Below are 13,215 nucleotides of genomic sequence, written 5' to 3' on the forward strand. Positions count from 1 at the left end.
CCAAATTAACCGTGCAAATTAATCAAGTTATCTCTCCTTCCCCAAAAATAGCCTGTCATAATCTAGCTCAGATTTCTCAACTGGAAACGTTTGTCTCTGATGAAAGGTCATCGACCCGAGACAATAACTGTTACTCTCACACTCTCCTGGCCTGCGGAGCACTTCCAACATTTTGTAGCCTCGTTAAAAATGTGTTGTGTGTGCGCGCTAGAATTTACTTTGGGGATCTGCGCAGCAGTCTACAGGAACGCATGGATGGATGAATGAATGAAATGACTGACCAACTCACAGGAGGTTCTCCGCCGTTGATTCCTACGTCCTGCCAAATTGTCGCTGTGGAGCAGTAGGTTGGTTAGTGGCCGGGGGAACGCCAGGGATCTTTCTCCATATAAGGGATGGGGACGGGCCGACATCATGAAGCAGCTCGGGTGCTCCTCCCCTTCTACTTTTGAGAGCGAGAGAGGAAAAAAAATAGAAAACTCGAAGTTTGTCGGTGGGTCCTGTCCCGTGGCTGGACGGAGAGAGATGCAGCTGAGGGCGGCTGCTGAACTCGCACCATAAATCCTGCTCAGAGGGGGACGCGAGCGGATTTGAAGAACGCAGCCGGAGTTCCGAGTCCTTGTGCGAGGAGGGAGGATGTGAGTGAAACCGTGGGGGACTGTAGAGAAATTTTTCCCCCTCCTGAGACAAAAGCTGTGTGTGTTTTTGGACCGGTGTGAGGTGGAGCAGCGCCCGGCTGTACCGTAGGAGGGCCGATCGTTGCTCCATTACACTGGCGCCCATGAACTGAAGCAGGACAAAATGGCGGCGGCAGCGGGGACGGTGACGGGAAGCCGGGCGGCTTTTAGCGCCGACAGCAACACGGTGACCGGCAGCCGCAGCAGCAAGAGCGCCGAGTCGAGGGAAGAAGAGCTGGGCTCGGCCCAGAGGCAGCTCGCCTCGTACAGGAAGCACCTCCGCAAAGTCAAGAGTGTTGACTTCGATGCCTCGGTGGAGAAAGAGCCGAGTGGCGACCCGTGTCCTCAGGCCGAGCCCGGCGCCGAACAGCCCGCGCACTTCGGCGGGTGCATTGCGGGAGGATCAGCGGCAGGGTATGGCGGATCGGCCGGGGCCATCCTCATGGATATAGGCGCTCCTTTCAGGTAAGGTAGCTCCCTCGGCTCGGTTAATGAACCTGGGCTGGGCGAACATGTTGCGGCTGTGTTTGGGGAAGCGGCAGGGCTCGGTGTTGCTCAGGTGTCCCGTATTCGACCTCGAGTGTAAACAGTGTGCCTCAAACGTAGGCGTAACTACAGGTGATTCAGTCTGCTTTGAAAATCGGAGGTTGTGTGAGTTTTTTTGTGCGAGCTGTGATTTTTATTTTTGTTTGCCTGTGCGTGTCGTTTCTGCTCAGAAGTGCCTACCAAGCCTAGTTTCCTGTCCAGATTTTTTGAATGTGTTGTCGGTTGTTGTATTGTCATATGATCCTCTTTGATCAGTGAACGGCCAACCTTCCTCCCTTCGCAGCGGGTAATTTGTGTGTGTGTCTCTGCGCCTGAGTTCTGTTCACTTGAAAAGTTAGCGAACGTGGTGCTGAAGTTGTCTTGGTAAGTTACTGCCGCGTTCTCGTAGATGCAACCAAGACTCAGTTGCATTGCATGGTACCATAACTATGGGCTACTGCAAATGGTCAATAGACGAATAGATCACTTACAACGAAGATTAAACTAGGCAATTTTTCTACCCCTAATGGGTTGCAACTGCCGTTTCTCTGACACATCTGTCCGCATCAGTAATTCTAGGCTACAGCTTTAGTTTCAGACTGCATTTAAACAACGTAGTAAATTGCTTGCAGCACGTGAACAGAGGCACGCGTTTATTTTTTCCCTGGAATGTTGGCTTTCAGACACTAGGCGTCTTAACATTAGTACCTACGTGCGGAACTGTGCAGTGTCTGTGCCCACACGTCTTTGATGCCTGCAGCCTCGTGTATTTGATTATTGCATTAAAACAGCGATTCTAATTGATGCTAAAGAGACAATATAAAGCGGGGTGTTATAATCTGCATTGCAGCAGTAACTCATCGGCAAAATAATTGGCTGAAAAGTAGAAACAGTTCTGACAGAAATACAAAATGCATTGTATTAGTATGTCTTATCTTAAATAATCATGGAATTACTTATTGCCGGCTATTAATTTGGTGGGGACACAAGAGTCTCCGATCGTTGACAGTGAATTGCATTATCCAGTAAAATGACATCCAATTAATATCTATGTTCTTTTAATGTTATACAGCGACTTGCATAACGTTTTTTAGATTTAACAAGGCACTTTAATCTCTGAATAATAGGTTTGGGGGTGGGGGGAGGGTTCGTTGTGGTGATAGACAATATCTTGGACAGAAGTCAAGTTTTGAGAAGGACAAGGTGAAGGGATTGAAGTAGAGAATGTTAGTGAAAACAAATGAATAAAAAAAAATTGGAAATAGTTTTTAAAAGTTTCGTCAAATACTCAGTGGGATCAGGTTTTTTTTTGCTGTAATTTTTTTTGAATACAGAAATAGGAATAGACCCTGACATACCTGTTCTGTTATTCATAAATCATGGTTGATCTTTTACATTGGCAGCTTTTTTTCTATTGGATGTGTACGTGGATAGGAGGGGTTTAGAGGGATATGGGCCAAACACGGGCAAATGGGATTAGCTTGATTGGCACCATGGTCTCATGGACAAGTTGGGCTGAAGGGCTGTATTATATATGTATTACTCCATACTAATCCCCTTGATTTCTTTAATATGCAAAAAATATTGAGTCTGCCTTCGCAGATGAGAGCATCCACTACCTGCTGGGTGAAGGAATTTCTTCTCATTTCAGCCCCAAATGACTGACCCATTCTTTTGAGACTGTGACCCCTGGTTCTACACATCTCAGCCAAGGGAAATGTTTCCACATCTATCTTGTGAAGTCCTGTGTGAATTTTTTGTTTCAGTATCAACTCTCATTCTTTTAAACTCAGGTGCAGCCTCTACTCATAGGACAATTCTCCTCATCCCAAAATCAATGTTGAACCTTGGTTGAACTCCTATCACAAGTATATCCTTGCATTTCAAGAGTACATGAATAGCATGACCTGATATTTTAATACCTCAAAATAAGGTTGAGCAGTTACACCAGATTTATACACACTTGTATGCAATTATTGTAAAGGAACAAAATATGTTGATAATAATGAAGTAAGAATATGTATGTCTCAGCATTTAATATTTGTGCTGCATTTAATGCATGGATGAAATTTGAAAAGTTGGCTTATTGTTTTTACAGTTGGTTTAACCAAACTGGTTCTCTGGTCCAAAAAACATCTGTTTTTATTTTATTATAACTCCAGTGTATAAATGTGAGAATTTGATTTTTTTTTCAAAACTGCTAGTGGCAACTTAAAGTGTTTAATTTTACTTGAGGCAGCTTTTTGTTTCAGTGTTTGTGTGATGAGTGTCCTATGGCAATACATAATTCTGTCAATCTGGTACGTTCATTCTATACTTGCTGTTATGTTGAATTTAACCCACTCTTGCTGTTCTTGCCCACAGTTCCACTTGTAACTGGAAAATGCTTCTCCTGCCTTTTTGGAGAAGAAATATATTTTTACTGATGTACAGTCTCTCGCCTGCCAGCCCTCTGGCACCATGTCATTCTTCATGATTGATATTTCTATTATCAGCCATCATTCATTGCCCCCTCTCCCAGCTTCTCTCTCAGAGAGAGTATATTGGGCTACTTGACTGACATTTCTCACTTTTCAATGTGTTGTCTCAGGCATTTTGGTGTATTTGATGAACTGCCAAATTTTGGGTAATATAACAAGCTCAGAATTATTTCTGAGTGTTATTGGTCTATATCAGAAATTTTGTGTTGAGCAGTTCATCTGTATTTTATAATAGTCAATTCTCAGCAGTACAAGTAAATAATCTGCATGTAGAAGTGGTGTTTTTGTTGACATTGTCTCTGCTTTCTGGTGTCAAAGCTTTTAACTCTAGTTAGGACCTAACTACAGTGATTACTGGCCTTTAACATGTAAAGTTGATAGTGCAGCCTGTGAATTAACTGGCAGTGTTACATCACAGATGTCTCTGCCTGTCAGGGGACTAATATTAATCCATTAACAGAATAGTCAAATTGTCTGCCATTGTGGTTGTTTGGACACGCTGCTACTTTCAGAGATAGCTGTTAACTGCATTCTCTTAATCAGACATGTAGCCATCAAATTCAGATTTTATGCAAGCATGAGAGGACATTCACGGAGGTAGTGCAGTTTTCACTTGATTATGAATGTAGATATTTGAATAGAGAGAAAGCAGGGAAAATAGTTCCCACTGTCTTCCCTATTCCAAACTTGCTAGGTAAGATTATTACCAAGTTCTTTCCTCCAGTAACTTCCATAAACTTTCTCAGGAAATCTGAAATATTCTAGAAATGAGAATTGCTCCAGAAATGAGAATTCCTATGAGAGCATCGGTAATTCTGGTGGATAACAATTTGGGGGGGGGGGGGGGGGGGGAGGAGGAGGAGAAGTAGTATTAAATTGTGATTTAATCATCCCTAATGGTATACATTTGAAAAATACAAGCCACATTTATACAAACTGTCATTACAATTTGCTTAGGTTAACTCCTGTTGTTCTTTTAAGTGAATTTGTGCTTACCTCTTTAAAAGCCATTAATTGAGTGATAAATTTAGCCCCTCAAACCTGTTCTGCCATTCAGGGAGAGCATGGCTGATGTATGACTTGATTCTCTATACTGGCTTTTTCCCCATTCATTTAATAATATCTTTTTGGTCTGGCATTAGTACTGATAACAGAATTTGCAGGCTCCAAAGTAATTTGTGGGACAAAAACAGAACTTCCTGCCAAGTTAAAGTTGTGTTTTGAATTCTAAAACCAAAATATTATGTAAGCTATATTAAACTTTATTAATCATAGCATGATTACAACATAGGAAATTACAATTCAGCCCATTGTGTCCATGCCTGCTTAAAAGGGGGTTCAGACTAAAACTGAATACTGGACTCAAAACTGCATACAAGTAAAGCACCACTTCCAAACTTTTTTGAATTTAAGTGAAATAGTAATTATTATGATTACTTTGTTTTACTAAAATCTCTCAATTATAGTTACATGACACAAATCTTTGCTTCATCATTTCCCCTATGCTAGATGTTCTTGGTGCGTTGATCATAATTCTTTTACCTGTAGTTAAACCATAATATAACACAAGCTAGATTATATTTTTGGATTTTGGAACACATTTAACTTGGCAGAAAGTTTTTTTTTGTCTTTGTTCTACATTATTCTGGTACTTGCAAATTCTATTATCAACACCAGTGTAATACCAAAGGTGTGAAATGATATGAAAGAATGCAAATGTTGAGAATTGGGTCTCACATTAACCATGAGTTCTTTGAATGATGAAACAGATTTGAGGTGCTAAATGTCCTGTTTTGAAGTTCATCACCTAAGTGGCTAGATTTATCTATGAAGTTCACACAAATAAATATACATTTATATTAACAAATTTAACATTTACAAATATACATCTAACAGACCACTATATATTTCTTGTATTGAAAGATTAGATTGCTTTATTGATGAACAGCAGCTTGTGTTAGACTTTCATGAAGGATCTTTTGGCAATCAACAAAAGATGTAACTTAGTTGACTAATGTGCGAGTGCAGTTTAATGTTGGTGAGATTTGGAATAGGTTCATGTGTACAGTGCTTATAATAGCATTCTGGGTTCAGGCATTAAAAAAAATTAGACTAGTTGAAAGTCATGACAAGTCCTATTATAGTTTTTCTCAGGCTTTTGCATTCCTGGATTATTATGAACTGTCTCAAGTGAGGCAGTTTGGCTACTAAAAAGATTTGAAATGCAATAATTCTACTTAACATTTCTCAATGAAGATTGGGAGATGTTGTAGAAGAAAATGACTATTACTCTTATCTGAAATGTGGTGATGATTCCTCCTATGAGACTAAGTAGTCCTATTAAATAACACTAGGAAAAATGTCCATTTTCATGGTAACTGTGGAAAATTGTGCATATAGCTTTATTGAAGCATTAATTCCCAGAAGAAGCACTTCTGAAATTCAATACTATTTTACTTAAAAAAAACTTTATTGCGAGAGATTTTTTTGGGGGGGTGGAACTGGTAATTGTTAAGTTAAAACTGAGAAATGTAATGATATGGAGCCTTTTAATGGACGTATGCACTCCAGGGATTTGTTTTTGCAGTGTTATGTTGCCCTGTTTTTTAAGAGTTGAATCTTGCAGGGTAGAATCAATGGTTAATTTGTTGGCATAACAATCTTTTAAGATCTATAGCTGAAAGGACACATTTACTTTTAACATCAAATTATTACTGAAAGAGGAAATTTTTTCTAAAAATGTGTGGCACTCCCTGTTGCATTGGGATAGGGTATACTTTAATAACTGCAACTAGCAAGAGGCATCCAATGGAAGTCTGGTTATTTCTATTTTAAATTTGTTTTGTAGAAGTTAATAGATTTGCTACAGTAGTGTAGTATACTCCTGATGTTGCAAGAGATTCAGTACTATAAAATATTATTAGTACTTGTATTAATTCCTGGTCCCCTTATTGGAATTGATTACACTTAGTTGAGTTTTGGCTTTGGAACATAATTTAGCTAGGGATATTTCATACAGTATGCATGTGAATAAACAAAGCAAAAGTGTGGTGTTCTTTTCTGGAGAGAAAGCAAATCTAGAGTTCACTGACATTTTATCTTCCTGTTTTGTAGTTTAATTTCATCCAGAGAATTTTTCTTAGTACATAAGAACATTAGAAAGGAACACTAGGAGACCTTATGGGACCTCAAAACTCAGCTGATCTTTGTCTCAATGTCATTTTTCTACCTGACTTTCTTCTACAATACAAAAGTCTTTCTAGGTCTTGAATTCTGGAAGACCTAAATTTCTTATCCTGAGACTGCTCTCTTATTCTAGACTACTCCATCGGGGAAACATCCCCATGGCATTTACCCCATCAAGCTCACTCAAAATCGTGTTTCAATAAAATGGCCTCCTTCTGTCTTTGCCCGCTGATGCTTCACGTTGTGCTTATTCTCTGCTGATAGGACAACCTTTCCATTCCAGGCAATGATGTAATGAATCCTCACTACACTATCCCTAAAGCAGGTAAACCCTTTAATGACCAAAACTGTACATGGTATTCTGATTATGGTCTCACTAAAACCTGATTTGATGAAGGATCCTGGACTTGAGGTATAACTGTTTTTCTTTCCACAGATGCCACCTGACCTGCTGAGTGTTTCCAGTAGTTTTCGCTTTTATTTCAGAATTCCAACATCTACAGAATTTTGATTTTTTTTTTAAATCCCCTTGCTCTTGTATTCCATTATCCCCCTTGAACTAAAGGCCAATGTCACCTTTGCCTCCCAAAGTAAAATATTGCTGATAAATTGAAATAAAAATGCAAAATGTTGCACAACATTCAGCAGGTCGTCCAGCATCTGTGAAAAGAGAAAGCACTGATGCTTCATGTTGATATTCAGCACTTTCATCTGTTATTTTTGGGGGTCCTGTTGAGCTTGGAATTGGGTAGCCAGGCTTTAGAAGAAAGGGGATATTGCTCTCAGAGCACCACTTGCTTTCAATAGGCTTCACTGTGCCCTGGGCCACTCCTTCTAGCTGTCCGTCTGGCTCGTGCTGCCTTCCAGTCTATAAATTATTTTGTTCCCTCTTGTCATTCCATTGTCTGAATCTCCCAATGTTGCATACATTTGCCACCCAGCAATGAAATCAACCAACAGTCATTTTTCTTCATTTATATGTGTGTTTATTTATAAAGAATCAACCCCAAATCCTAGGGATTTTTTTTCAGTCAACCAGTCTTGCATCTGACACACACACACAGTCAGGTCCAGTATGAGCTGGGTAGCTAGGCTCTGTTTTCTCTCTCCTTGAGAGAATTCTTGAATAATAGTGTTGCATTTGCATATTTTCTAGAATCTTAGAAACTTTGAAAGATGACATTCAGTGCATCCACTTCTTAGAATGAAGAACATCAGGTGCAGGAGATTTATTAGACCTTAATGCCATTAGTTTGCCTAGTATCTTTTCTGATTTGAGTTTATTGCTCTGCTCTTTTATTACTGCAATTTTTGCTATCTCTTACAGGTACCGGGCAAGCTAATGTTTTTAATATCTTTGAAGACAGAAATTTAAAATATTTGTTTATCCTCTGACATTTCCTGTTAATTTCTTTTGAAAGCTTTGAAGGTTATTTTTGGTGACTATCAAAATGGAATAGTGTGATGTTAGGAAGAGCTGTTCTTAGTTTTTTTTTATTCTGATGGAGCACGGGAAACTGCAGATGCTGGAATCTGGTGCAACACACAAAATGCTGGAGGAACTCAGCAGGACAGGCAAATGAGGGCCTTGACCTGAAACGTCGACTGTCCACTTCCCTGTATAGATGCCGTCTGTCATGCTGAGTTCCTCCAGCGTTTTGTCCGTTACTTTTTTTTAATATGATGATGAGTCTCTGACCTGAAACATAAAGCTTTTTTTAAGCTGAAAATTATTTCTGTTTGAGATAATTAGATTGTTACGCCACACTTGTTTGCCTGAAGGAGGGAAAAAATTTATTCCAGGCTTGTGTCGTTATGAGAGGGATATGTGTGGAAAGCTCCACAGAGCTGGCTGTATTAAAGCACCAAACGTAACATCATTAAAAGTTTGCTGAACAATTATTTTCAGCAATAGAATACCTAAAGCCAAAACAGTTTGTTAGTTTTGTCATTAAAAGGGTTTTCTTTTCCTTCAATATAGTCCATGTTTGTGAAATGGTGCATGGATCATCCTGTGTTTCTTCCTTGATCAAAAACTATGCAAAGTTTATTCTAAGTGTTGGAGATAGTGCTGATCTACACATATTTGCCAAATATGAAATTGTGCACAATTAAATGCAATACAATACACCTCAGTGGAACTTTTCCTTCAGACGCAATATCTCTGGGTAGCCATCTTGCACTTATGATGCAGCACAAATGAATTTCAAAACTGATGGCACAATGAACAGCAGAGGTCTGAATTTTCTGTAATTCCCCATTTCCTTTCCTCCTACAAAATTCATCACTAGTGTAAAAAGTATTATTGAACCCTCGCAGTATCCAAGAGGAATAATTGTTGAAGTACTAAAATCCATGTCCAAATTTCAACTCTTAACAATTTCATTCAGAGTCTGCAAAGCACAAAGATAACAGGTGAAGAACAGAAATCAAATCTGTGACAACACAAAAGCTAACCCATCTATGACAACATGCAATGGGTAAGGCTATACCCTTTCAAAAGCTGAACATTTAGGTAAAAGAATGTTATGAGCATACTGTAAACATAGTTGTGCTAATTCTAGCACTGTCATTTGCACTCTCTGTGTGCTTTTACATGAAGTGAGGTGTTGGGGTGAGTGTGGATTGGTATTGACAGCAGTACTGGAGGTGTCCTTGGTAGGTTTTTTGTGGGAATGGGGTTGTGCTGCACACGCTTTCCCAGTGACCTTCGTGAATGCAAGGTAGAAGCAGCCATAAACACTCAGATCAATTGTGATAGCTAATCCAAATGCACAAAAAGAAGGTAGGGGTGGTCACTTCCTGCTTTTGGAGATGGCTTGTGCATTGTGGTGGTGCAGGGTCTGCTGTTTCCACTCCTGAAAGGTATTTGATCGCCTTGCTAATTGTAGTATTAGATATTTCTGTAGTTGTTTGCACTTGTTGGCATTGCCTGAAAGAATGTGTACCTGGTCTTATTGGCCACAAGCAACATTCCAGCAGCACTGGATGTATGTAAAGAAGGTGACTCGTAGTCAAAATGTTCATCTAAAACTGGCAGTGTTAACTTGATAGCTACTTGAACATTTCCTGGAACAACAGCCATTAAAAATCTAGCTGTAATCAGACTCCTCCAGAAATCGATAAGCAGGTGTATGGACCTACTGACTCAAATTGGGTGGATGCAGACTTGTACCTCAGCGTACATCTGTCTTGTGTGGCAAACTGTTTGGTTCTAATTTTTCAAATAGCAATTCTCTCGGGTTAATCAACTGGATATGTAAAATTTCAAGTGTTAAATGACCCTGTGATCATCTTCGGTCACGTGAGTGGTATACAGAAAGCAATGATTGATTTCAGCAGAGATGCAGTAGAGCATTTTATATCATTTGCCTTGTCTGTTGCTCTCAAAATCTTGTACGTTTTAATAAGATTACTTTCAGAGGTTTGGAAGAATGAGAAGCACAGGCCAGTTTTATTCAATTACATCTAACAAGATGCCCCAGTCATTCCAGGGATCAACCAGGGAAATCTGCTGCATGTTTTCCCAGGCAAGGGTGGTCTTCCTTTGGTACAGAGACCACTTCATGTGCCTAGCATTCCAAGTGTGATATTGCCAAAGTTTATAATTGTAGCAAGACTTGCTTACTTCTGTATACTGTTTAAAAATTGTCCTGCTGAAATGTGCTTTGCTACTTTTTAAATTTTGCACAATGATTTTTTTAAAATTTAAAAATAGGTTTAGACAATATTGCTTTGATTATATAAATTGCCTGGGGTTTCACAGATGTTGTCAGTCAGAACAATGTCTATGGTTTATACCAAAAATGCAAAATTTATGGTTGCTAGTAATGTGAATCTGGGTGAAGTTAAGGTGGTGTGACAGGATTTAGAACTATATAGGTCAATTTACCCTGGAGGCAACAGATGGGTCTCTGTTCCTGATACTTTGGCACGTAATTGTAACGTATTCTGGTTTCAAAGAAGAGTTCACTTTTCTTTGGAGCTTGTATGGGCCTTAACTTGGATCAGACTGTGTAGTGCAAATGCAAAGCCTAACACCTGCTTAAACCACAATTAAATTATTTTAAAAAATTGATAATTTTATTAACATTACAACAGGGTTAATGAGATGTAGGACTCTGATTTCAGTCATAAAGGGAGAAATACTCAATCTGTGAGCTTGTCTCCCTGTTGTTTGAGTTTTCTTGCACAGGGGAGATCTAAATCTGTAAGTTTCTATTATTTTTGCAATAGGTAATTAATTTGTTATTTAAAAAAAAAGACTTTTTAAAAGAAAAGCAATCACAGTATGTATTAACATAAAGATTTCTGCCTTAACCTAGAATCAAGATACAATTCTATGAATGCTTCAAAATTAGTAGCTAGCTTTGAAAAATGTAACTCAATCTGGAAGGTGGTTATGGTAGGGAATTCCCTGCCTGGAAAGATAGTCGAGGCAGAAACCATAAGTACATTTTAAAAATGTGTAGAATAACACTTGATTTGCCATAACCTATGATGTTATGAACCTAGAGTAGGGAAATGTGATGACATTAATTCCTTTTTTAAACTGGCATGTACATGATGGACAAAAAGATGAATGACCTGTGTTTTGCATGGTTCTGTGGTACAGCATGTTCTTCATAAATCATCTTTGCTATTTGTTCTTAGAATGGTATATCTGCAGACACAAGGCCTCAGATGCTGTAATCTGGAGCAAAAAAAAAACAAACTTTGGAAGAACTTAGCAGGTCAGGCAGCATGTTAAAGCAGAGGATGTTTGATGTTTCTGGTCGAGATCCTGCATTAGACTACATATGCATTTGCAGCTTGTTTACATTTTAAACCCAATTTGGCTTTAGAGAGAGAAATGGTAACTGTACATGAGTTATCATTACGGGGCAGAGCTATGTTAATGCTGATCTATGTGTCCACACTGCCCACAGTTGGTGATACAGCAATAGTAAAGATTTCTTGGAAGATTTAGTCTTGAAGAGTGGTTAGTTTTGAAGACCAGGATTATATTATTCTGAAGTGCAAGTTGCCATTCAGTCAGAACCATTGTGACTTTTTTTAAACTTCGTTCCATCAGAAAAGGAAAAATCTAATATTAAAGTCGGCGCAATGTATTGTTTCGAGATTTTAAAACTTTGTTTTTGCCAAGATTGTGTGCAATGGAGATGAGGTTTGAAATAGCAGAATTTTTGTGCTTTTGATTTTTTTTGTGACAAGTAATATTTGCTTAAATTGAACTCTGCATGCAATATATACCTTCTACATTTTTCTAGGCCCTTTTTCATTCTGTTTAGTTTAGATCAGTGTTATGGTTGCATTCTGTGAAATTTGTCAGTTTTGATAACACAGTGCTGAGTATTCAATTTATAATCCAAATAGCGAGAGCCATTTGTTCCTTGCAGATGGTCAAAAGAAGTGGGAAAATCAGCTTTTTACCCTGTTGTTTGCCATCTCTTGACCTTCAGTGCAATTCTGAGGGAATGATGTACTGTAAGATGCTTAAACCAAAGTTTTCTTTTGTCTGCCACCTTGTATGGACATAAGATCTTGCAACCCTATTTGATGCAAAGTAGGATTCCCTCTTTAACTCTCCAGTGTTCAAGACAACATTTATCCATTGGAATGGTGACTGCTGTTCTTTCTCATGCACATAATTCAGCCCATACTGTTTCCACTGGCTCTTTATGAGGAACTCTCTCTGGCTCTACCCACCAACATTTGCTTTTCTTTGCATCCTTGCAAATGTTTCTCTCCCATATATTTATCCACTTCTCTCCATGTAGGCCACACTGGAACATGCCTCCACCGTATCTGCAGGCAGTGCATTCCAGATTCCAGTCACAGGTTTCATAAACATGTTCTCTCTTGTATTACTCATGACACCCATGTGGTCATGCAGCACTGAAATGGGCCCTTTGGCCTACCAAGTCCATACTGACCATTTAAGTACTCCATTTTGCACGAATATTATATTAATTGCACTCACATTCCCATTAACACCACCATATTCTGCCATCATTAGGAGCAATTTACAGTGTCTAGTTAACCTACCAAGCTGCACATATTTGGGAAGAAACTTGAACACCTGGAAGAACCCATGTAATTACAGAGAGAATGTGCAAACTCCCACACAGCCAGCACCCAATGTCAGGATAGAGCCTGGGTATTTGGAGCTGTGAAGCAGCACCTTTCCTAGCTGCATCCCCTTTATACCTGTGACTTTCTTTACGCTCTCAACAATAGGAACTACCAGCTACTATTCACTCTGTTCAGATCCCTCATCATTTTAAATATTTTGTATAAGTCACTCCTTGACCTTCAAAGAAAATAACCCCAGTCCCTCTAATCTT

At 39.1% G+C, this 13,215-nt stretch overlaps 1 protein-coding gene across 1 annotated transcript in view; it reads left to right on the forward strand.

Moving 5' to 3' along the window:
• The first annotated feature begins 453 nt into the window (after nucleotides 1-453).
• Nucleotides 454-13,215, forward strand: part of map3k1 (mitogen-activated protein kinase kinase kinase 1, E3 ubiquitin protein ligase) — a 77,305-nt gene continuing 64,543 nt past the window's right edge. Inside the window, exon 1 of the mRNA XM_052039286.1 lies at nucleotides 454-1,142. Within this exon, the coding sequence (XP_051895246.1) occupies nucleotides 802-1,142 (341 nt within the window). The 5' untranslated portion in view covers nucleotides 454-801. The remainder of the gene's footprint in view (nucleotides 1,143-13,215) is intronic.

The sequence above is a fragment of the Pristis pectinata genome, chromosome 2, assembly GCF_009764475.1.
Source record: "Pristis pectinata isolate sPriPec2 chromosome 2, sPriPec2.1.pri, whole genome shotgun sequence".
NCBI lineage: Eukaryota > Metazoa > Chordata > Chondrichthyes > Rhinopristiformes > Pristidae > Pristis > Pristis pectinata.